The sequence below is a fragment of the Diadema antillarum genome, unplaced genomic scaffold (assembly GCF_040938485.1).
Source record: "Diadema antillarum isolate AM-2024a unplaced genomic scaffold, OU_Dant_1.0 scf00000170, whole genome shotgun sequence".
In the NCBI taxonomy this organism is placed as follows: domain Eukaryota; kingdom Metazoa; phylum Echinodermata; class Echinoidea; order Diadematoida; family Diadematidae; genus Diadema; species Diadema antillarum.
Window position 1 is genome coordinate 2,860,625 of NW_027271059.1, and position 27,724 is coordinate 2,888,348.

The window sequence follows — 27,724 nt, forward strand, 5'->3', positions numbered from 1 at the left end:
AAAGACCGAACTCGTCGTGTTCTTGGAGTGTTCTTGGAGTTCTTGGAATATGGTGAGTATTTTCTAGGGTACTGTTAAGAATTTTCGAGTCCAACTTGTACAAGTTCGGTGAGAACGTTTAAGGTCTGTTATTACTGATCCTGTGATTATTCTCACAAGAACGGGTGCGACAGATGGTTCTTATGCTGGATTATAAGATTCGTTGTGTGTTTTTGTTACTTCAGAATCGACTGCCTATCAGATTTTTCTTGTCGCACGTTATACTTCAGCTCATTATTACATTCTGACAATACCTGCAGAAAGACAACAACACCCACAGAATTAGCAATTCTGTGCCCCAATAACATTCAGTCACGTGAAATCAGCAGCAGTGTATTCACCTGGCCGCCTTCAAGCCCCTGATGGGAGCATTGCGGGCGAGTAACATTCATTCGATGTTCACCTGCCGACTAGATCACACTATTACCTTAGTTGCTGGTACACAGTGCGAGGATTTTCGCTGCAGCCATGCCGAGGTGAGTGTCAGAGTTTTCTCTGTACTCCTGAGCTTATGTTCTTCACACTGATTTCACTTGTTTCACCTTTTTTTGTATACTTATTTAAGACAATGGTATTTGTTTTCTCTTTCTCCGTCCCCTTCCCCGGCTGTTTGACTGTTTGTCTGTCTGTCTGTCTGTTAATCTCGACTTGTCGGAAGAATAATAAAATCTCAAGAGAATAAAAACGTTAAAGGTAAAAAGGTGACGTCATATTTGATAAATGGTACACGAAAGAACCAAACGAGGTAGTAGCTTTAAAAAATGACGTTCACTTCATATCAGGAAAAAAATCGTGTATATGCATTGGACATTGGCACAGGGCATATTTTGGAAGAGCGGCGGCAATAGTACTATAGTATCAGTAATCATGGTATAGTAGTAGCGTAGTAGCAGTTAAGTGGTAGTAGTAAAACAAAATATCAGTAATATTATCGTACAGTACGAAGAATACAGTGTTAGCCACAACCACACATGAGAATTCAGCGGCAATAGACAGAGGTAAAATGTAGAATAAACTCAGGTGATGGAAGCGGAGGAAGAGGAAGATGAAAGATGGACATATCAAGAACAAACCTCAAGCAAGAAAGGAGAGAGGAGAAAAAATAGAGAGAAAGAGTAAACAAGAAGTAGTAGTCAGGTAGTAGATCAAGATAAAGTTAATAAGAGAATGAAGGAAATAAAATGATGACGAATAATTTTGAGAGAATGGATTAGGAGCGAGAAAGTTGAGCAATGTCACAATAATGAGGAAAGAAGGAACCCAGTAGAGGTGACGTTATTTGATTTCTAAGGACCTCTTCCCGAGGGTTCCACCTGACTGATGAATCAATTGCTGAATTATTCTTTATCTACATTGCATTTGAAACATGATGGGGTCGACATTGTGTGCACCATGCTTTTCATAAGCCATTATCTTAGAGGAAAAAAAGAATTTGTCTTTGCAAATATTTACATTTTATTCTAACCCTCATCACCTATGTGCCTCAAAATATGATAATATCGTTAGAGCTGTTTGCTCTTTGCTATACGCTTCGTAGAAATGAATAGTTCATACACAACCACCACACTATCACGGAATCGAAAAGCAAATTAGGACCTCATTCTGTTAGAATAAGTTTTTACCATTCAGTGGCTGTTCTAGAGCATGAATACAATCGAGACAAGGTTAATTATGAAAATTAAAAACAAAAACAACGGAGCTCCCACATGAAAGGTACAATCCTTACAATCCTTTCTGTGTTTCTGTGTTTCTTCCTTCGGGATCTCCGTACTGCCTCAAACACACACGCACACACATCATAGTCATTCACACGAAAGTTCTGGAACCATTGCAAACTTACTGCAGTTTGACATATGGAATTACCATTAATCGGTACAGAGCAAATTATATCTTGTCCATTAAGATTACTATAAACTATTATTTCCATTCGATGTGCATTATGTAAATCCTTCTGATGTCTCTCGCCTTCTTATGTGTATTTGTTCTTTTTGTCGTTCTGTTTTTCCTTTTTGCAACATTAACTATTACAACATTTTATAGATTTAAATCTCGGAATCGGCCCTAGAACAACCAACGGTGTATGCTTATCCCTTACAAACTGAAATACAGTACTCTCCGCGTAATCGGGTATCGCTTAAACGGGTACTCCGTTTAATTGGGTAGTAATGTCAAAATCAGTTCGAATGCACATTAAAATTACCTGATAATCGGGTTGCCTCTCCGCATAAATGGGTAAATAATTTCCTTCTTATCTACTTTCTACCCACATTTTATAGCAGATATTACACTTAAAGAAATCATGACTGTCAAATTTTCACCTTCTCTGCCTAATTTGCACAGAAGATGGACCATTTGGGGAGTGATTAATTATGTCCATAAAAAGAGTGCATATTATTGCTCGTGACTGAGTAAGTGCAAGGTATGTATAATGTGCAGTGCAAGCACGAGTGTTAAGCATACAGTGTAGGTGTTTGGCGCAGTGTACAATGCATGTACATACACACTGTGTGTGTCAATTGTGAATGAGACGTGTTCTTCTGTTAATCGGGTACTCCGCTTAATCGGGTAAGAAACGCTCTGCCCGAGCCTACCCGATTATGCGGAGAGTACTGTACCTGTTTTCATGTCGTCCTTTGTCTCTCGTCGAAATATTACAACACTTTTTTCATGGAATGTTCCAGGGTTCTTTCATGATAGTTCTTACATTCTTTGTATTCCTTACATCTTTTTTTATAGAATTCAAATGAAATTAAATGAAAATCGGAGAAACGGAAAGTCATGGAAATCTAACTGTTCATCTTTACTCGGCACAAGGAGGAGTTCCTAGTTTCTATCACAAATTCGAATGCATGGTATAGTGCTATAGGAAAAAAATAAATGATTGTTTCGTAACCTCATAGCTTGGCATGTATCCGACGCCAATGCCCATGATCTTGAAGGTGTGTTTTACATGACTGATTTTCGTTGTTCATAATAATCACGGAGTTCTATTTTTACCTCTTTGCATGGCTAGACATTTTTATTTTTATTTTATTGAAACATATTTATTCAGGATAGCTTGATCAGCATGAGCTGTTTTTCATCAAGGTCCTGAGATAAAACATAAAAATACAAACAAAAATTCAATCATTACAATGAATTGTCACCAGTATAAAATCCAAGTCAGCTGCAGTAATTAAAGTATCAAATCAGATGAATAGTTAATTATTAACAATATAAAATTAATGTCCTAAAATTCACTTTGCAACTCCTTTGGCGAGAAGACTGCAGAGAAAGACAAAGAAAAACAAATCTGGACTAAGCATTAGAATTCATATTGGCATAAATGCCGGCATACATGTCGCTCTTTTCAAAGGGAGCACATGACAGTAGAGTACTCATATCCACTCAATCTCTCACTCACACACACACTCACACACACACTCACATACACACATACACACACACTCACACACACTTACACACACACACACATACACACACACACACAGACACACACACCAAAGAATAATCATAATATTAACAAGCATATAAGAGATATGATAATATTCCCTCGCTGTCTCTCGCAGAAAAGAGGTTACAGAAAAAAAAGCCCAAAGATAAATAATTTTCAATAGCTAGAATAAAAACGACAGGAAAGATCTTCTGCAGCTGAGATGGTCACAACAACAAGTACATATTACAAAAAATATAACTGCTTGTATACACGCTTACAATTCTGAACAGCCCGGGCATTTTGTAAAATGTCTGGTAGTGAATTCCATACTTGTGCTCCTGAGAAGCGAAAGCACTTCTTAAAACATGCAAGATTTGGTTTTGGAATGACCACATTGAGTGAGTCGACTGAACCTGTGTTATGAGAATGCCTGTCACAGACCATTTCTATTTCATTAACCATAAGAGTGGGGGCTAAACCATAAACACATTTGTACATTAATGTTGCCAAAAAATAATCTCGTCGTTGCTCAAATGATTTCCATTTAAGTTCTTTGATAAGATCAACACCATGACTATTAACATAATCATAATTACTTTTCACCACTCTTGCTGCTCTCTTTTGCAGACGTAACAAATTATCCAGTGATTTAGAAGAGCAATGGCCCCACACAGAAGAAGCAGAATCTATGCAAGGTTGTATTAGAGTGAGATACAAAAAATTCAACACATTTTGACTGACAAACTTACGCATTTTCTGTACGAGTAAATACTTTTTACAACCTAGCTGCTTCGTTAACTGTCGTACATAATTATTCCACAATAACTTATCATCAATTTCAATACCTAAGTACCTAATACTGTGAACTTGCTCAATACGTTCAGCATTAATACAAATATTCAGATCATATTTTTTGGACATACTCAAAACCATCACTTTGGTTTTATCAACGTTGATCTTGAACTTATTCCTAGTATACCAAAGATATAAATCATTCAGATCTGACTGCAGACGTGAGGATGCTTCATCAACATACCTACTGGTGGTATATATAACCACATCATCCGCATATATATTGCATTGTGAAAATCTAAGACACTGAGTTATATCATTCATGAATAACAAAAATAAAAGGGGTCCTAGTATACTACCCTGGGGCACACCCACTCTAATATCACGGAACTTTGACAAAGATCCATGCGCCCGGACAGCTTGACTTCGATCATGTAAATAACTGGAGAACCATTTATACTCATATTCCTGAACTCCGTACCAGTTAAGCTTGGTCAACAAAATATTCATATCAATACTATCAAAACATTTAGATATATCAAGAAAACAGGCTACTACACATTCATTGTTGTTAAACGCTTCGTACCAGTCATCCGCAACACGATGCAAACAAGTTTGCGTTGAATGTTCGGGAAGGAAAGCGAATTGATCAATATTGATTAAATCGTTGCTCTGGAGATATTTCAGAAACTGTTTTTGGACCTCTTTTTCCAAGAGTTTAGATATATGGCAAACTACAGAGATTGGCCGATAATTGGTAGGGTCATTCTTCGAACCCTTGCCTTTGTAAACAGGTGTAGTTCTTGCTTTCTTCCAATCTACTGGTACTTGACCAGTTGTCAGGCTTTCATTGAACAATCTAGAAAGAGAGGTATAAATCACTGGTGCAGCAACCTGCAATAGTTTTGCATCCATTTCTAACACATCAATACTACTATCTGTTGGTAGATTCGATAGTAATGTAAAGATTCTATTTGAGTCGATACTATCGAATTGAAAAGAATGAATACACTGCGGGTGATACCATTTAAAAGCTTCGTCTTGAAAAGATCTAGATATTGTTTCACCAACATTAACAAAAAATCTGTTTAATTTATCACCATCAAGTTCACCAGGGCCCCGTTGCTAGAAACTTTGCGTTTAAACGCAACTTGCAACTGATTGTCACTGGCCAATCAAAATCATTGTTGCATGCATGTCTTCTTAATAGGGCAGACCCTGAGCCAATCAGAATGGTTGTTTCAAAATTAGCAATTATTTGCAATTGATTGCAACTTTCTTGCAACGGGGCCCAGGTATAATAGATATATGCTTATTGTCAACTCGAATTCTATTCAGTTCCTTCCATAATACTTTACTATTTTACCATACTTTCGAGTGACATTATCAAAATACAGTTTCTTACTCAATCTAATTTCTTCAGATAACTTATTTCTGACTTGCCGATATTCTGACAAGATTTCTGGAGATTTGACAGAAACAGACTTTTTTTTTTCAAAAAATCTTTTCTATAGATCAACTTGATAATGTCTGGTGTCATCCATGGATTATGTCTTCGTTTCAACCTACATTGTTTAATCGGAGCATGCTTATCACTTATGTCCATGAATGCAAATTTAAATCTATTCCATTTCATTTCCACGTTATCGTCCATATCATTTTCTGAATGAAATATATCACATTTTTCTAAATCATCAATAAAATGAGTAGAATCAAACTTACTATAATCACGAAAATGTATCAAATTGTGTCCATACTCTTTCTTATGAAATACCACACACGTATAAATCAGATAATGGTCACTGACGGAAATCTTTGCGACTCCACAGAAATCATGATATTCGGGTATAGAAGTCAATATATAATAAAGGCATTTACAACCGGTTTCAGTAACCCTAGTTGGTTCACTCACAAGTTGGGTCATCATAAATAAATTCTCAATATCATTAATTGGATTACTGGTATCACTTATTACATCATTTCTTTTATAATCATAATTCATATCCCCTAGGATTATAAGTTCTTTATCTTCCGTCATAATTCTTTCCAAAGTATCAAATATGATATCCATATACAAACTATCAGCATTTGGGGGTCTATAAAGACAACCAACAATCAATTTGTTAAACTTTGTCCGTGGTAGCTCAATCCAAACAGCCACAAGAACATCATTACAGAGCTCATCACGTTTCATAAAAGTTAGCGAAGTATGGATGTACATACATATACTCCTCCTCCTCGCCGATTATTTCGTCTATCTTGTCTTATTACCGTATAGTCAGGGATTTGAATTAAATCATCTTGAATTCTTTCATGCAGCCATGTTTCAGATATACATAGAATATCAAACTTGATTTTGGATAACATAAATCGGACTTCATCCAGTTTATCAAACAAACTTCGTACATTTATATCACCAAGTTTTAACCCCTTACATTTTTATAAATTAAGGTAACATTTACTATACTCATCAGTGAAATCGTCATCATTATCTTTGAGATTAATTGTTTTCTGTTCTAATACCTGATTGGGGATGCGTACAGAGTCAGCGTTATCTTCAGTGGCTCTCTCTTCTTGGCCAAGGACCTAGAATTGGCAGAACTTTTCCTTATGGCCGAAGTTTGCACATTTCCTACATTGCAGCTGATAGGTGTGTCTGCATGACAAGGCACGATGATTTGGTTCACCGCACTTTTCACATCCTATGAGGTAGTCACGTGACTCAATGGCGAACCAAAGTTTGGCATCAATGGGGACTCACCGCGAATCTGGGGTGGGGCTTGCAATACGGAAGCATAGCTTGGCATGTATCGACCTACAACATGCATCGACCTGCAACAGCAGATTCCGCCAATAATGCTTTAAATTGTTTTGTTTTTGTTTCTCTTTTCTTTTTTTGGCTGAGGACAACTACAGATATTATGTCCATTAAGACAAATTATGCATTTGCGGATTAGCAAAACGCTCAGTGGCGGGGCTCCTCCGGGTTTAAATTCGTTTAATCCATGCCACTAACGTCCAAAGCTTGGTCAGTTGCTTCAGACCATTGTTGACTTTCACGCAGGCAACATTTACGTTGTGATGAAAACGTCGCCATTTGAATATTTTTTCTCCCCAGAAGTTGCGTAATCATCATCATCATCATCATCATCATCATGACCATTACAATGACTATATCTATTATCATCACTGTCATCAATATTTTCACCTTCGCTATCATTATCACACCGTAAAGATCTAACTGCAGCTTCAATGATGCAGTATAGTACAATGTGCTTTGATGTCGAGTTGTCTTGGCCTTTAAGTTTACATCTTACTTTCCTGCATTTTGGAAGGTATAGACTTATGTTGATGCAATAAATGAACAAATGCGCCTATATAAATCAATATATTTATACACAGCTACAGGGAAGAAAAATCAAGAATCCGTCAAGGCAAACCTTAGTAACTTGCTGAATATATAACATTATAGTCCATCATTGCGTGCGATCCTGACTTCTCTTCAAGGTCTGGCAAAACCAATGCAGGTTTATGATTACTCGTATAAAGTAGACATAATTCATTAGGAACAAGGACGGCAATGTTTCCCAAGGCTAAATACTCGTATTTGTATACATGTCAAAGGATATTCGTTCGTTCGTGCGTATTTAATTATTTTGTTTTTCTAATCAAATCAACATAAATGGCATGGGTATGACAAATTTAAAGAAAACGCAACCAAATAACAAAGGGGCAATACAACTGCAGCAGCAGCTGCAGTTCTTACTACACGCATACCAAAATCATTGCATGAATGGTTGCGTACAACACAGAAAAGGAAGTACATTTGCTTCAACAATGAAGTAGGAGACCGTCAGCGTCAGCATAAGCATAGCTTGACTGAGCTGATGGTCTCGTATCCATAGCTCTGATTTGGCCCTCACGAAAAGTAGTTTTGTTCTTTTTTAATTGGAATATTATATGTTTAAGAGGGCAAAAGAAGATATGAGTGAGTGCTGTGGATGTGCAGTAGGTTCATGTTTAGGTGTAATACGAATTGTCGATTACACATTGTATATTATCATGTGTGTTTATGTACTGCGTGAGTGTAATTAATACACAGAGTGATACAATGGTAACTCGTCTGGATTGAATTTGAAAGTGTAAGAATGCACGTATGTCAGAATGTGAGTTCATATATCTCCTTTCTCTTTCCATTCGATTAAATTCACAGTTTGATTTGAACGATGTTTTCAGTGTGAAATGGGGCCTATGAGCAATGACGAGCAATCGTGAATAGGTGTATTATACGTTATGATATACCTCCTGTACTGTACAAGTAATGTGTGTAATTTGATTTCACTTGCAAATGTTTGTTCTTCTCTGTAGAAGAAAAGCTGATTCTTACCTTTAAGCCTCGAACTATGATGTACTTACGGTTAACGGTATAAAGGTACCACGGAATTCAATCAGGTGGGACTTATACACCAAGGCATTGCGGCACTAATGACATCTTTCTTTGGCAGAGGTAAAAAATTACCGGTTCATCTGAAAACGGCACAGTAATTACACTTTGGATGCTTTTGATTAGCTTATGATCCAGATTACCAGAGCGAGAAGACGTCATTTTGTTTTCTCGTTTTGTTGCGTGACATTTTAGTTAGTGAGGTGTGTTACTCCGTGTACCTGCTGGTGTGTACGAAAGCTCAAAACTGCAGCCAGAAGGCAACTTGTTGAAACTCGCTAAGGCACCCCTCACTGGCCGGCACATAGCATGAGAAGGTAACAGGGCGCCTCGCTGAGTCTTAGCAGGTTACCTTCTCCTCGTCAGAGCGCCTGTCGAGGTGCAATGGTGGACTCTCAGCCTTCTAGTTCTATAATATGATAAGGCCTCGTGGTTAGAACGAGTACACTTTTCGTCCCGCACGAGGTGTCTTCGACCCTTCTAGACGTCAGTTAACAATTAAGAGTCCTCATTGGCGAGCTGTACAAAGCTGTTACTCGCAGATATGTGAGGTTAGTTCCTTATCCCAGTGTCAATCAATGATTTAATGAAAGCGTGTAAATATTTCAGAAAAAAAAAAAAACCAATGGTCTTAATGACCCTTGACATGATGTTAATTGCATGGGGTAAGTTTGCAGTTTTCAGGTTTGACCCCGTTCATGTTCTTCTCTCTCGTTTTCATCAGGTCTTGGGGACCATTGCTTGAAAGAGGAAGAGATAGAAAGAGGAATATTGAAGAGGGAAACAGCATAGGGAGAGTGTACACTGCAAAAACAGTGGTGTTAGATTTAACACCACTGGTGTTGAATCTAACACCGGCCGAACTTCAATAAAGGACCACACCATTTGGTGTTGAAGTAACACCGTCTCTGGTGTTAAAATATCCAACACCCATGGGTGTTAAAGGGTGTAAAAATATACCAACACCAGCCTCGGTGTTTTTTCAACACTTAAGAGAGTGTTAAGAAGTTGACACCATAATGGTGTTCATTTGACATCCCAACACCAGTTATGGTGTAAGTTCAACACCCGTGGTGTTAAAATATACCAACACCAGCTTTGGTGTTGCTTAGATTATTGATAAGTTGACACCACTTTGGTGTTCTTTTGACACCCTTTAACACCAATGACGGTGTAACTTCAACACTATTTGTTGTTAGAATCTATACCCCAACACCTGTCATGGTGTTATTCTAACACTTCAAAGTGTTATAAGTTTGCATTATTTGGTGTTTATTTGACACCACAGAAGTGTTGATTCAACGCTTCAGAGTGAGAAATAAATTCCAAGTGATGCCAACTTATTAACAATTTGAAGTGTCGATACCTCGACATCATTTCACACTCTCCACATTCAATCGCACAAAATAACACAGTAATGTAAGTAGGTGAAAGACAGTCACGTGCTACTAGGTTGATCAAAATATTTAATAAATTCTGTCTGTCACAACAAAACACAATAATTCTATTACATGTAATGAAAGCCTCATCTCTACAATATAAGTATCAAAATGGAATACCTTTGACCCTGTCAGTTGGTTCTTTGATTATCTATGTAAATGAGATACATTATGGCTATTGTAGGCTAAAATATCAAATTTAAATACTCACTCTGAATACCTTTGGCCTTCTTGGCACTATCAAGTTGAATTTTCAAATGAAATTGATACTAGTATTATATCTTCTTGGCTCTATCATTCAAATGTTCAAATTGAATTGCCTACTCAGCTGTATAATTCAAATATTCAACATAGATCATCCAGTCTGGTTGTAAAATGTTAACATAAAAAAAAATATACTCTTTCTTTTGATCAATGCTATTGCAAGTGACGATACAAGCATGTGAAATTCGGATCATTTAAATATTCAAATGACACACATAAGGCCTTCTTGGGCCAATATTTTCAACTCGAACTGGATGTAATTGATACCCCCACCTAAAACTTAGAGAGTTAGCTCAATTCATGATATTCTTGTATGCCTTTTGTTGAAAAAAAGTACAATGTAACAAAAGTTGTTACCATAGCAAGATTACTCAACAGTGAGATCAGTGTGCGACTCATTTTAAGATTACACTGGTTACATAAGCGAAACCTCAAGTCAAATGCTCGAAAACTGAGGGAGCTCACCCAATTCACAGTATTTTTGTTTGATTTTCATTTTAAAAGATGGTTGCCATTACATTAGCACTCTGTGCAATATTTCAGGCCAGATGCTCAGAAACTGAGGGAGATTGCATAATCAACTGTTGTGTAAGTTTTTAATTTGAAAATGTCACTGCCATGATAACACTTTCTTTGACCGATACAAAAGATGACATTTGCACATTAGCGCACTACAGTGGTCACGTGCCAAATTTCAAGTCAAATGCCTAAAACCTGAGGGAGTTATGAGTCAATCACAATATCTTCGATTGCTTTGTATTAATAAAAAAATAAGTTAGCATGGCAATGCATTGTTTAACATTGACGAGAAAAGTGTTTTGCACATCTAGAATTTATCTTGTCACAATATATAGGTGTCATATCTCAAGGTTATTGCTAAAAATTGAAAGAGTAAGCTCAATCCACTTGTAGTTTATACGATTCTCATTACAAAATACCATTAACTTGACAACATACTATTTGACAATGACGAAAAATAAAATTTGCACAGGTACATAATACAGCGGTCACATGTGCCAAATTTAAAGTCAAATGCTCAAAATCTGAGGAAGTTAGCTGAATCCACATCGTACTTGTGGATGATTTGTATGAAGATGCTGTTGCCATGGAAACGGATTTATGACCCCCACAAAAAGTGTCTTGTACGATAACATATTATCATAGTGACCATATGTATCAAATTCAAATTTAAACGCTAAAAAAAAGAAACTAAGAGAGCAGCGTGATCCACACAATTTTGTATGATTTGTTTAAAAACTGCAATTGCCATGGCAACAGATTTCTGGACAATCGAATTTCAACAGAATTGATTTAAAACTGAGTAGCTTGATCCACATTCTGTATTTGTAATCTTTATGAAAATTTGATGTTACCATGGTAATGCATTACTCCATACTGACACATGTAAACTAGGACATGTAAAAATTACAAGGTCGTTGTTCAATGTCCCCTGGACTAAAGGTAATCACCTCCTCATCAAAAACTGTCATCGACTAATGGAGAGTACTGCTTCATCAATTGTATATCATCAGTCTCTATCTCGGTTCCTCCATAGAACTGGACTTGGAGTATCTTCACAGTTTCATTGTCACAATGATGATTCTTCAAGTGTCTTCTAAAACCATTGAACGAATCAAATTATGTCCGTACACAGGCCCCCAGGGCGCAATTTATTGTTTGTCCATCACTCAGTCCATGTTCATATGGCAAACAGTGAAAAAAAAGCAGTTTCAGTGGGAACTCCTAAAGAATGCATCACTTCATTATCTATTTGAAAGTTTAGATCTCGGTTCACGAACTCTGGGTAATTCCAAATGTCCAAAGGTTGATGAGAGGTTTTGCATACCGTAGACAAAACACATATTTAATGTGCTTTGAACAATGTGTCGAAGGCACTCTGAATGATATCACCAGGGCAGGGTAGTACCAAGTGGTCAACAATGAAGTAATATTGGTACACATGTATGTTATCCTTCTGACGTCCTCTGTCAAGCAAGCTGCATCTTCTGATCTTCAAGCAAGCAAGCTGCATCAAGAGCTGCATCTTCTTCTGCTTTCCCTCTTCAAGTGGTGATCAAAACTAGCATCAGGCTGAAAATGTAAGGAAACAATGAAAAACAAACAGACATTGTATGAATCTATTACAAATAAAAACTAGACAAATTTGACTGTGACCTTTATTTCGATTCCATAATGCAATTTGATAGACTCAGTCATACATAGGCTTAACACATTTTATTCACATTTATGATTATTTGAACAGATTTCAAGCTATCACACACACGGAGGGATGGACTACTCAAAACCATAACAATTCAGGCACCACTTCTTGGCAGAGGATAATAAATGGATCTTATTCCATTTTACTTAAAGATCACTATAATTTCACAATTAAAACTCATTTATACAAGTGTACCTATTTTTTCTTAAAGAAGCTTTGAAATTTATCACTTTTCTCTTATTCGTGACTGATCAAAAACCAACCTCAAAATTTTAGCCTACATATGGTGAAGACAATCTTTAAAGTTCAAGGATCGACTTTGAAGCATTCACGAGTAAAGTTCTCGTCGACATCAGGACATAACCCTGACAAAGGCAAGTGCGCAAAAATATTCACAACATCCAAAAAAAAAAAATTAACCTGTGAAACATTGAAAAGCAAGTGATCTTAATAAATTACATAGTCTAACAACACAAAAAAAACCCAGAAAATTTCCCTTGACCTCTAATTTCTTTTCTAATACAAAAACAGATCATAGAAAGTAGAAAATGCAAAATCAATTAAACTCGTAAAAATCAATTTCATTTTCAGAATACCAAAGTACTGTGAGTTCTAATTGCCTGTCCAAAATGACTCATAAAGGCTTGTTCAGATATGATGAGTCAAACTCCGGCAACATTTTAGTGCACAAATCAATGCGATATGAGATGGTAAAAAACAAACAAATAAACAGATCAAAATGCAACAAAACAAAACAAAAACACTGAGGCAAGAGGAATATATTTTGCCACACAGTGGCAAGAAGTTATGGTGCAATCAAGCTCAAAAGTAAGTGAAGATACAATGTCATGAGTTTATCTTTATCTTATTTTTTTTTTTTGAGTCATGTGCATTAATTAACATAATGAAAGTGGCGTGGTTCGGCGCACCATATCTGAACACTAAAAATGTCAGGGGGTTTGTCGCATCATATTTGAACAAACCTTATAGTCATGTAGACTTACCTTTTGAAATCGGATAAGGTAGTCTATAGCCAAAGCCACAGCAATCTTGCACAATCCTTGCGCCCTGGTTCACAGGTGGAAGCAGATAGAGTACAAGAAGGATTTGCAGGTTACTTACATTCTATGCCGTGTTGTAAGAAATGCATGTTATATACAATATATTCTACGACTCATTAACAAAGTATCCAGGTATCAACAGAAATTATCAGTGAATTGCACTGCATAATCAGGGAGCATTAAGTAAAACATATGATCCTTCATGTAGGATGAACCCATGGGTTGTTGTGTGACTTCTTTAAAAAAAAAAACAAGAAAAAAAAAACTCTTCTTTATTTCATCAGCATCCCCAAAATAACAAAATTACATTACATATTGATTTGTGACTGTGAACTTTTATATTACAATTGAGTTTGGTGAAATCCATTCATCTGCCTTTGAAAACTCAAAGTCACAAGATATTTCCTGCATTTTTTTTTTCATAATGAAGGGCTCCTGACCCTTGATTATTGACCTCATGACCCTCATCGACTCCAGGGAAACGTTTGATAAAATGTATTGTCAGATGCAAAGATTTCAGCTACTTATAACAGTTGTCACCAATAACAAGTTTTGTGGAACGCCCCCTGGATTTACATAGCCTTACCAAGTTTCATTCACAGATGATTGTTTTCAACTTGCGGCATGATACACAAGAAACGATATTGGATGGATAGACATCTAGAACATAAAAAAAGGGCTTTCAAAACCTATAGTATTGTGCATACCCTGACTGCTACCAGGTCTGGTGGTACACTACTTGATGATTGCTCCAAGTCTCATGAATCCACATCAGTTTTCCGCATGTGTTCTCCCAGCAAACTCAACAGCTTGACTGTGGTTTCTGAAGGCTTTCCTCTTGCTAGCTGGACAAGACCTTCCACCAAAAACTGGCCACTGCTCAAAAAAGCTTGGCATCGTTGCCTGGGAGAAGGAGTGAGAAGTACTGTTCAACCTGCAAGTGTAAGGACCATGAACATACATAATTATCAAGTGGCTACAAGTCCGCAAACTGTCAAACTGGTGCGCAAGGTGTGATGCACTGGCTTAGGATTCAAAGTACTGAACATCCACATAACTGCACTAGTGTATTTACTGTATACAAGTGCATGAAACAGATTTATCTTGTGTGCATGAAAGATTTGATCAGAACTGCAGAAAACAAAGGGTTTTGTTCAGGTGGCTTCAGATTAATTCAGTCGGTAATTCTATTATATATACCTACTTGAGATATGCTCATAATTTCAAGTTCGTTTTAATTAGTTACCAGGGGGGGGGGGGGCAATAATATCCTGCTTCCAGGTATTCATCATCTTTATGCAGTGTACATTTATGCAAATATTATTTGAGGAGAAATGGAAAAATCAAATGCCATTTTGCAATTGATCTACTCTCATTTTCAAGGTTTTTTAGATAGATAATAAAAGGTCTTTTTGCAATTCTGTCATTTTCAAGATTCTCAAGTGCACTATTGCCAATATCATTAAGTGTGGCAATAACATAAGTATGGGGAAGAGGCATATTCCAGAAGGGATTTTTTTTTTCCAAGAGATTATTTCAACAAATACTACCATCAAAGTAGACGTATATTCCCTCACCTGAATCATGAAAAAAGCGATGATACATGTATTCCATTTTGACTCATTTGTGAAATGTAGGATCAGTTCTCAGACAGAGAACAACTGCCAGTTATAAATATGGGCTGTGATTCTGTTTCTCGCTACCCTTGAACTCGCACCTTACAATTAGATCTAGCGTCTAGAGTCTTAACATGGACTCGGTGGAAATACCGGTTTTACATGCATGTGACGTCATCAACTTTATAAGAGCATATTCTTATATAATGTAAATTTGTAAGCGGTTAGCAAACTCATAAATAGTAGTACTCATATTAGAAACTAGTTAGTAGATTCTAACGTAAGATCCACGCGCAAACACTAGCGTCCTATATAGGCCCCTACGTTCCTACGTGTAGCTACTGAAAACATCACGTAACCTGTTGCGATAAACAAAAATCGGGTCGGGAGAACCCCCCACCCAGCCCCTTTAATCGGGTATTTACGCTCTTTTTAGAGCAATATTTGCTACTAGTACCTAGTACTAATTTAAACCTAACAGTTTGGACCTAGAACAGTTACAGTAGGCCCTACAAAAAATATAGTAGGCCTAGGGGCCTACCAGTATACCTACGAACATGTACAAACCTACGAACATGTACACACAAACATTGTTCGAACTTCGTCTTAGTGCACGTCAGTAGCGGGTAATGATTTGCGCGCCAACAAAGATCCGCACCAGAGCCTCAGAGGTAAGAAAACTACATCAATAACAATACAAAATGCCACGGAACCTTTTATATTTAAAATTTGATGATATTTTTAAAATGCAATTATTGGACAAAGGAACCCTCAGCGAAATTCGGACTCAATGCACCGCTGTGCACAGCGCGTTGGTGTTATGGCCTATGTATGGCAAACACTATAGGCTACATGTACTTAGTATGCTGCGCTACATAGTATACTATAGCATTATGTGCGTGCAAAGACAAAGTTGTCTATAATATGCGATGAAATCCGTGAAAATCATGCACATCGTTTATGATAGAAAATAACTGGTACAGGAAATAATTACCTTAAAAGATACTTATCCCCGCTGACAGACTTAGCAAAGTCACCATCATAGATTCAATGTCATTTTTAGCCCCAGACGACATCGAAAACCTGACTATCGCGATGACAGACGTTGACGACTCCGCGCCACAGCAACAAATTTCAGGCATTGGCATGTGTAACCAATGAGATCATCGGACTGCGAACACGTGACTTTCTCTGGTGGACAACTAACACCGATACGGTGTTATTAGTGAAAACCCCCTTTTCATGACAAAACTATAACACCACTTGGGTGTCATTTTAACACCGAGAATCTAACACCCAATGAATGAGAGAATGTTGGTGTTGAATTAACACCGAAGGGTGTCAAATTGTGTCAATTTAACACCAAATTTAACACCCACAGTTTGACACCCGGTTGGTGTTACACTTTTAACACCGCATTTTTTTGCAGTGTAAGGAAGGCAAATAGTAACAAGTGAGGGGCAGCTCGCAGAGAGGTGGAAGTTGAAGTTGCACCAGTGGAGACGGAAAAGGGGGACCGAGAGAGACGTAAGGAATAGAGTGGAAATCGGGTAAAGGTGTGGACATCGTTGGATGGAGAAAGATTAAATGGAAAGGAGAGAGAAGTGGGAAAAGTTAGAATGTTTTAAACATCATGGAGATAGGAGAGAGAAGTGAAGTTTCACGAAACCAAAGGGAGAGAAACCAAGTTGATGATCGATGTGGACTATGGAACAGGCAATCAAAACGACAAAAGGAGGAATAAATTGGGGGGGGGGGCAGAGGTAAGTCTAAGAGAGACGAGACTATTGTGTCAAAGAAAGGAAAGAAAAGGAGAAATGACAGCTCGAAGTGATGGAGATTGGATTGAGTGTATCCTAGGGAGGATTGCTGTGGGAGAGAGGGAGACAACAATAAAATGATTTAAGTTAAGTCCTGAAAATGTTCTTGTGAAAGAACGGGAATGGGACAGAATATAAAGTCTCCCTCAACACAAATAATAGTTCAATGTATACCTGATCCGTACGGTGCATTGGAATATTGTAAGCAACGTTCCGGTCAGCACGTACACCGGGCTCACTGATGAAAAAAAAAAAAATGGTTTTATCATCATTCAATGTGAGGGCACAAATTGATGAGGCTTTTCATAAACTTTATGCGTTGTTGTCGAGAAACATAATCATGGTTCTGCTGGCAAAGATCAGATTCATTGTCGCGTGTGTTTCGATTTTGGGCTCTGTCACTTCGCTCAGGCATTGACATAACATGAAAACAATCAAGCGCTTCCAACGTCACAAAGAAACGGGCGCTTCTCACCATATCGCAGTTTGCACATCCAAGGGCACTAAGCTTCCATTATGTTTATTAGACAGAAATAAAACAGCCAAGTCAAGGCCATTGTCATGTGAAGCTTGACAATGAGAGGGAGACAACAATAAAATGATTTAAGTTAAGTCCTGAAAATGTTCTTGTGAAAGAACGGGAATGGGACAGAATATAAAGTCTCCCTCAACACAAATAATAGTTCAATGTATACCTGATCCGTACGGTGCATTGGAATATTGTAAGCAACGTTCCGGTCAGCACGTACACCGGGCTCACTGATGAAAAAAAAAAAATGGTTTTATCATCATTCAATGTGAGGGCACAAATTGATGAGGCTTTTCATAAACTTTATGCGTTGTTGTCGAGAAACATAATCATGGTTCTGCTGGCAAAGATCAGATTCATTGTCGCGTGTGTTTCGATTTTGGGCTCTGTCACTTCGCTCAGGCATTGACATAACATGAAAACAATCAAGCGCTTCCAACGTCACAAAGAAACGGGCGCTTCTCACCATATCGCAGTTTGCACATCCAAGGGCACTAAGCTTCCATTATGTTTATTAGACAGAAATAAAACAGCCAAGTCAAGGCCATTGTCATGCGAAGCTTACACATTGACAGGAGAGGGTTCGGATATTACTTCCATCCCTAAATTAAACATCCTCCCTACAGGATGAAAAGCGGAGTTTGGGTTTAGATAATGGCTTTATCGATTAAAGTTTCATCGCAGATCAGTATTTATAGACATTAATAACGAATAGTGTCTGTCCGATAACATGTTGTAAAGCATTAGAATACATGATTTGAAATTTTACAAAGAATGAATTTAATTTTGTGAAGTGTTTCGTAAGCACGACATCAGCTCCTCACCTTTTCCTGTAGGCTGCGTTCTCTTGAGGCATCGATCGTTTTTACTGCGTACTAGTATTCCGTATGGTCGTGCCCTCACGGTTAGCAGCTCTACTCATATCACTCTCAAAAACGCTTTGCTAATTGTCTCTGCAGGCTTCGGCCCTTGGTGTATGTATCAACATGATTTAGGTTTTTCTTTCTCTCTCTCTCCCTCTCTCTCTCTGATTCATATTCAGATTTAGATTTATTCAACACTTGCAGTAAAAAACAGGAGAATACAGATAATTGACAACACCATGGTATAACAAGAAAAAAATTATCGCAATAAGCATCAGTACGAATACACAATACATTTGAAAGTGTTCGGAGACAGACAGAAAGGCTATGCCTTATGTAAAAGTCCTGTCCCCATACTATTTCATTCATGTAACATCAAAATATTGAATGAATACATTTCTTTATGAATTAATACACACATACATACGCACACACACGCACACACACACACACACACTGACATATTTTATATGAGAAAAGTTTATCCCACCATTTCGGCATACTGATTTAAAACATGCAATCTTAATTTTCTTTTAAACACATTTAGCGCTGAACTTTATCTTATTTCAACCGGAATAGAATTCCAAATTTTGGGTCCATTAAAAAATATAGAATTATGGCATAGTTCTGGCATAAGGCAATGTTGATTTATCTTTGATTCTCATATCATACCTTCTGTTATCACTCATTTGAAAATAGGTAATCAAACATTTTTTGGAAGCATAAGTACATAAAAATTGCACTTTGATAATGATTATATGTGACCGTGCACCTCAAAACGAACATAAAGTCGCACACACTGATTTTGCGTGAGGACTGAAAATAAGTGAAATTGGTCAACCTAGCCGAACTTGACTTTTTCATATTTTCTAAAAGAGCGGGTCTTCTTTTACATTATGCTAAATTTTGGTATCATAAAACGGGCAGGAAAGTGTGTTTTTTAGCAGTTTATCTCGAACATTTTTGGTAGAAAAGTGTGATTAGGTGTGTCTTCAGAATCCCTTTTTCACTTCTGAAAAACCTTGTCCACACTCTTCACTTTCAACTCTAATAACTTTTGAAAAAAATAGTGCTACTGCTTTGAAAGTTGGCATTAATTATGGACAGAATGTGTTAATGAGGCATGCTTAATTTCAGTTTAATCTGATAATCCCTTCATTGTTGTTACTCTGGTGGTTTACTTCCTGTTTGTTTTTTTGTCCCATTCATCGCACAGCCAGCACGGTTTGGTAAAGATTTAGCGCTTGAATAGACACTGTACTTCAGAGCCTCTTTTCTCAGTTCACACTTTTCCAGAGTTTGTGCTTTCTTTCCGATATTTAGATAGGTTATTAGAGTCCATTTAGTTTGAGTTATACATCATTTTCAAGCTTAAAGTCTGCTCGTTCAGAATATGGTCTTAACTAAAAATTCACGTCTGGCGACTTTTTGTTTGTTTTGAGGTGCAGGGTCACATATATATCATTAGATTTTGAAATCTTCAGATTAAAAAATATAGGCGATGAATGGGCAAGAAAATCACAGTGATGAATAATACGGACCAGCTTTTTCTTCAATAAAAACAATCTCCTGGCATTGGTCATACCTGAATTTGCCCAAGCTATTGCACAGTAGTTTAAATGAGGTAATACGAGAGTGTTATAAAGAAGAAGCAACACCTCTCTTGACAGAAAACGCAATTTACGAAATATCCCTCCATTTTTTGGCAATCTTTTGTAGACGACACCAGTATATTCGTTCAAATTAAGTTTGTTATTAATTGTCACACCAAGGAATTTAATCGAACAAACTTGATCAAAATGTAAATCTTAAATTCAATCTTAATTTTGTTGATATCTGTCTTTTCGTGAATACCATATAATTTGTTTTCTTTGCAATAAGAACAAGTTTATTACAGTCTAACCGATCAAAACAATTTAGAAATTCTTTATTAAAATCATTTTGAACTACAACTGGATCTCTACCCTTCATGAACATAATGGTGTCATCCGCAAACGTTATTAATTGCAAAGAATCTGAAACATTACACATTATCATTTATATATAAAATAAAAAAACAAAGGACCAAGGATAGATCCTTGTGGCACACCACATCTTATGGTCATCATATCAGTTCAATATCATCATACACAACATATTGCATCATACACAACATATTGCTTTCTTCCACTTAAATAGATAGGTTCACTCCTCTTACGCCATACAAATTAAGCTTTTACAATAAACCTGAATGGTTTAGTGAATCAAAGGCTTTACTCAAATAAAAAAAAAGACAAATCATTATTTCTTTATCATCAAAAGTATCAGCGACCTTGTGTATAAATTCAACAATTGCAGAAGATGTAGAATGTCCAGCTCGGAAGCTAAACTGCTTATTACTGATTATATTGCACTTTCAAAAAAAAAAACAAAAAAAAAAACAGAAAAACGATTATACACACATTTTTTTCTAATATCTTCGAGAAAAGAGGAAGAATAGATTAGGGCGATAACTACTAACTCTCTTCCTCTTCTAACTCTCTTCCTCTTCTCCCTATTTTCTGTTCCCATTTTTTTTCAAACTTATGCTTTCTTTTCTGTTTTTTTGTTTATTCCCGACTTTCCAAGTTTCCAGCACTCTTTATAGTTGTACGCTTTTCACCGACCCCCCCCCCCCTTATTTCCCCCTCTCCCTCAGAGGTATACCCACACATGATACAAGCATATGTGACTCTGCACCTCAAAACAAACAAAAAGTCGCCAGATATGAGTTTTTAGCTAAGACCATATTCTGAAAGAGAAGCCTTTAAGCTTTGAAATGATGTATAACTCAAATCAAATGGACTCTCCTAACCTATCTAAATATTGGAAAGAAAGCACAAACTCAGGAAAAGTGTGAACTGAGAAAAGAGGCTCTGAAGTACAGTGTCTATTCAAGCGCTTAATCTTTACCAAACCGTGCTGGCTCTGTGAAGAAAGGGACAAAAAACAGGAAGTAAACCACCAGAGTAACAACAATGAAGAGATTATCAGATTAAACTGAAATTAAGCATGCCTCATTAACACATTCTGTCCATTATTAATGCCAACTTTCAAAGCAGCAGCATTATCCTTTCAAAATTTATTAGAGTTGAAAGTGAAGAGTGTGGACAAGGTTTTTCAGAAATGAAAAAGGGATTCTAAAGACACACCTAATCACACTATTCTACCAAAAATGTTCGAGATAAACTGCTAAAAAAACACACTTTCCTGCCCGTTTTATGATACGAAATTTTAGCATAATGTAAAAGAAGACCCGCTCTTTCAGAAAATATGAAAAAGTCAAGTTCGGCTAGGTTGACCCATTTCACTTATTTTCAGTCTTCACGCAAAATCAGTGTGTGCGACTTTATGTTCGTTTTGAGGTGCACGGTCACATATAGTCTTTTGAGTGGGTACCTCGACTTTTTTTCTCGCCGAGTGTATATAGAGTATATGTTGGTTTTTTTTTTTTTTGTATTGATCATGTAGACATGAACATCATGTTCTTATCCTTCTCTGGTTATGTATATTCTCAACGACTCGCGTGTAATTTATCATTGTTTCTTGTACACTATGTGGAAAAAGGTGAAAATAAAATTTGAATTTGGATTTGAATAATAGAATATTGTTACACCGTATTTCTAATAAACCAGTTTCCCACACATACCTGCTGCTACATTGTTCGAGCTCACAATTAAACCATCAGCGAACAAAACGCGTAGGCTACAAGAGCGCTCTCTGTGCTAATCTCCTAACCCAAAATGACTGTCCGAGCGAACCACGTGAGTTTCCGAATGGACGCACACACTCAGTGCGCATGCGCATGAAGAGAGGCCAAAAGAGCCACGCGTCTTCTGGCCTCTCTCCTCCAATCACCGAAGCTCGCGGTGACAATATTTGTGTATGATGCGTACACACACATGAACACACACACACACACACGCGTCTTCTGGCCTCTCTCCTCCAATCACCGCAGCTCGCGGTGACAATGTTTGTGCATGATGCGTACACACACATGCACACACACACACGTATCGCAGTGGCAGCATTGTCCCACACGTTTATGGATATAGCACCGAGTCTGGCATTGCGCAATTTCATGCACAAACTTCGGTCGTTCGGAGTTTACGTACCATTAGGGATGGCGATCGGCTGACTTTAATAAACATATTTGACACAACTTCTAACTCTTCCTAGTACTTACAATTCCTGTCATGGTTTTCTTTTAATTATATGTCATATCCCCCTCCCTCTCTCTCTCCCTCTCTCTCTCTCTCTCCCTCGTTGTGGGTATATGTATATGTATTATTTCTATTCATGTCTCTCATTATCCTGCGACTTGTTCCAGTTGTATCAGCTGCTTCAGTCTCGTTTTTTTTTTCTACTTCTTTTTAATGATTTTCATCCTTTTTATTATTTTTTTTTTTTTGGTCTCCGGTACTATATACGAATTGCTTGTCTCTTCGCCTTTTAAGTTTTACAAGCGCACACATACACATAAAACATACATAAACTATACGCCCCTTGCGCAGTCACAGCCCATTACCCGGCGTGTGGTTTGCGAAGGTATTTCTTTGTGGAATAGCCTGAAAGCCATCAGTGACAATCACTTAAAGGCATACAATCGTGGCGAGTGGTTTGTGCGGCACGGAGACGAACGCAACACGGTGCCTCCCCCATTATGTATCAAATGTAGTGACCCCGAATGAGAATAGCGCTGGCTCAGTGGGTCAGCGAACAAAAATAGACTACAAGGCCCGTATTCTGCTAAAAACTTAGACCCGAGTTTAAACCCACGCCTGGGTCTAAAGTGGGATTTTGGGGTTTAAACCTGGGTTTAAACCACCAGTTTAGACCAAGGTTTAAACCCAGGTTTAATTTGTATTCTACTAAGTCCAGCTGTGGTCTAAATCGGGTTTAAATTAAACCTATCGAGGAGGAGGATTATTTCGAGTTTAAATCGAGTCTAACGATGACTGGTAAGGGTACCAGCACACGGATCAATGCCAATGGCAAAAAAACGAGTGGCTGGCTGGATACAGCTGCAGCTAGCTTGCCAGCCGGCCACACGCGTGTACACACGAGATACGCATACTTGTACACTTACTAATGGTATGCAAGCTTCTATAAACAAGCCCTACTCTTTGCTTAGAAGAAACTCGATATCTAGAAATACTACTACCTATAAACTACCTGTACTAATACATGTATAGCGTTAGTCTAGACCTTACGATGAAAATAACCTGAAGACTAGACCAAGAACGTTAGAGGTCTGGAGAGTAGAGCCCGAGGTCGATGTAGGCATTAAAGACTAGAGAACCTATCAGAGCTACCTACACCGTAGGTCCCATTCGAATAGCTAGACTACAATCGTAACGTTAGGACTAACGTTTGATAGATCTTAAAGTAAGTTATGTGGTAGGTAAAATCTACTTCTAATGTAATATCGAGACAGGGTTAATATAGGCCCTTTTGGCCTAACATTAACCCTAGCCCCTAACGTTAGGCCTATTTCTAAAATTATTTTAGAATTGTTTCCATTTTTCATTAACTGACAATCTTTCGGGTGCTTAAGTGCACGCCTTCGGAGAAAAGCTTATTGAATTATTCAATTTCCTACCTCAAGGTCCAGGTTTGATCAATCACCTATCCATTCCGAATTCGCGATTTGATCGACATAACCAGCCATGTCCCATCCAGCGCACACAGCAACCGTGCCGCCGGACGGCGCGGCACGATGGCTCTGCTGGTGACGGAGCATAGCTAGAGTAGCTAGCCAGGAATAGCGCTACGCTTACCATGTATCCTGTGATGTGCGCCGCACACGTACACAAACAAGGGGAGGTACAGTATACTAATGTACAGTGGTTTACGAGTCGTCGCAAGCAAAAATACAGCATGCCCTTATTCGACATAAATACCCGTATAAACTATTCACCGTCCAAGAAAGTCACACTCACGTGCCTGATACACTGCCAATAATGAATTTAAGTGGATTTGTGGAACGAAACGTACTCAGAGAGAGAGAGAGAGAGAGTTTCTTCTTCCACTGAGGGCACCATGGTGGCTTGACCCAAGACTATTTCGGGTCTAATTTAAACCCGAAATAGACTTGGGTTTAACTAAACCTCGCTAGCAGAATACAAAATTAAACCTCGGGTCTAGCTAAACCATCTAAAGTGAGTCTAAAATAGGTTTAAACCTTGGTCTACAGTAGAATACGGGCCCAAGAGTTCTGTGCCACAAATCTCCTGACCCCAAATGGCTGTCCGAGCGAGCCACGAGAGCTTCCGAAAGGACGCACATTCTCAGTGCGCATGAGAATGAAGAGAGGCCAAAAGAGCCACGCGTCTTCTGGCCTCTCTCCTCCAATCACCGCAGCTCGCGGTCACAATGTTTGTGTATGATGCGTACACACACACGCACATACACACACACACACACACACACACACGTACGTGTCTCAATGGCAGCATTGTCCCACACGTTTATGGATATAGCACCGAATCTGGCATTTGTGCAATTGCGTGCACAAACTTCGGTCGTTCGGAGTTTACGTACCATTATCAGGGTGGTCCACAACTTTAAATTTTAGCATGTTGCAAGCTCAGAATCTGAGAATATTGCAGAAATTGAATAAGCGCGGAGCGCACACGATGAGTACGTAGTACGCAATATATTGCTGCTTATCTCTCTTTGTGCTGCTTACATTCAATGTTCTCTCTCATGTTTTGCACACAAATATCTAAAGTACCTGGTAGTTTGACGTTTCTTTATGTTATGCACATGTTTTGCACATTTTTGAATACTTTTACTTTGAGCTTGTTGCAAATTCTAAAGGATGTTGCATAGCATGTTGCTGGCTTTTTAGGATGTTGCACAAGAATTTTAGCATGTTGCAGCTACATGCTAAAACCCCTCGTGGACCACCCTGCATTATAGCGATACGATCGTCTGCCTTTAAAGCAAGCATTATGACTATCACGCTATAATAAGCTATAGATCTTATGGCATGATAGTCATGAGCTTTGATCTATGTGGATCATGGAAACATTCATCAAAGCCAAGGCAGAAATTATCTGTTCATTGTGCTATGTAAGATGGTTACAGTCGTCAAAGAAATGCGAAGGCAATTCAGATAGATAATGTCGAAATTATAGATTGAACATGAATACTTAAACAACCAACCTATCAACACTTTCAACGTATATGAACGAAAGCATGGTCAGTTCAATTTGAATATATTCAAAATTTCTTTGCAACAAGAAAAAAAAGCTGTTTGGAAAAATGAAAACCGTTGGAGAATTTGATTGGATCAGTTTACGACTTTGATTGCAACTCTTTAGGAACACTGACGAAACCGAGAATTCTTTACTTTTGCAAACATTAGCCGCTCAGTGAGATAACCCCGAATCGTACATACCAAATCGTACAGATCAAATCGTACAGATTGATAAAAAAAGTAATGTCGTGTAAAACATCTTGTTCAGGAATTTACGCAACCCAACAAGATAAGAACGTTGAATTCCCTGTTTGAAGCATATACTGAGCTTTACAGACGGCAGCAGACTACCGAAGCTTAAAGTCTCTCCATTGCTCTCGGCGCGGCGTCTCGTCCACTTCGGGTGGGAGACGGCGAGAGATACGAGTTGTCTGTTCGTCATCTTCTCAACATCTCGAGTCCGATAAGACAAAAATATGAGATACACGACCCCGTCTTTGCATCTTCGACTATTCAAGAAGTCGAGAGGACGAGAATCTAATGTCTTAACTTATCGCCGTTTCAACACACTATCGGAATTGGATATCGTGTGGCCTTTATTTGGCTTTAAGTCAGACAGAGTGAACCCAGATGGACAAAAATACAGAAATAAGAAAGCATTCAAATGAAGCGTTTGATTTGAAAATGCGCCAAGATATTTGTTCACATTTACAAGTAATTCCATCATCAGATAGAGCAAAATAAAACATTTGCGATAATACCTCACTTGTTACATGCACTACAAGTAATGTTTTCAAAGTTTGATAAAAAATGTTCTCTGCTTTTAACAGCTTTCATTGTAAATATCTGAAATCAACAAGAATGGATTTACCTCTTTTTGCTACCAACTGTCAACACAATGATATTCGTAGGATTTCGAAAAATGGTATCCTTTTCATGAAAGTTATAGATTCTATCAGCAACAGCCTACATTTGGGGTTAAGGCATCGCACTTTCCATGTTATCAATCAAAAAACGTGATTTTTGTCATGTTTCTGTCTACAAACCACAAGTGAGTGAATTTCAAGGTGATAAACACGTCGCCTCTTGATTTGTGCGTATGTTTGCAACGAATACATTATTTGTGTCTAAATGCATTAAACCCCGAAATTTTGTTCGTCTTTACGCAGTCAACATGAACTTTATACGTCTTGTTTCAAAGATTATATAATACATCACAAAACATCCAGATGATGATAATTAAATGGAGATGTGGTAGAGGTGGTGTTAGTAGCCTGGTATTATTTCCCATCTATTCTTACACCACTTGAGAAGCAAGTATTATCATTTAAAAAGTATTTATATAATTGGCATAACTCCATCAATGTTTTTAGCATTGTTACCATGGATTTCAAAAGTTGTGATAACGAATAGGTTACAGATCTAATCATTATGTATCATGTTATGAAAATCACAAGTAAAATTGATTTTTTTTTCAGGAATATATAGGTTATTATAGTTGTTAGCATTATCATTACAAGTATCACTGTTATCATCATCAGAATTGTATTATTATTTCAAATATGCGAATGTTTTATACTGCCCTGCATATAAACCTGCCGTGGCCTTGCAGTTATTTCGGAATAACCATGAATCCTAGAATCCACGGAAAACTAAGTTTAGTTTTTCGCCCGATCTCATCAATCACTCAGCAAAGACGACGACATCGAAGTCGGGTCACGTGGTTTTGACGTGGAGTCCAGGTCTCCAAGCACCGTCACGGCTCTCCTGTCAGAGTTCGCCACCACGACCACCGCCCACGGGATACCGAATATCTACAGCGCCAGATCAATCATCGAGAAGATTTTCTGGACTTTGGCCTTCTTGGTTTGCCTTGGCGTGTTTCTCCGGCAAAGTATGCTGTTTTACTAGTCAAGATATATGAGGTTGATTGAATAATATTTACCATTCTCTGGCAAAGTATGCTGTTTAATTAATA

At 37.8% G+C, this 27,724-nt stretch overlaps 1 protein-coding gene across 1 annotated transcript in view; it reads left to right on the top strand.

The window, feature by feature from the left end:
* Window positions 1-507: 507 nt before the first annotated feature.
* LOC139722678 (epithelial sodium channel subunit alpha-like) overlaps window positions 508-27,724 on the top strand; it is an 88,167-nt gene continuing 60,950 nt past the window's right edge. The window contains exons 1-2 of the mRNA XM_071633971.1: window positions 508-515; window positions 27,438-27,640. Coding sequence (XP_071490072.1) covers window positions 508-515; window positions 27,438-27,640 — 211 coding nt within the window. The remainder of the gene's footprint in view (window positions 516-27,437; window positions 27,641-27,724) is intronic.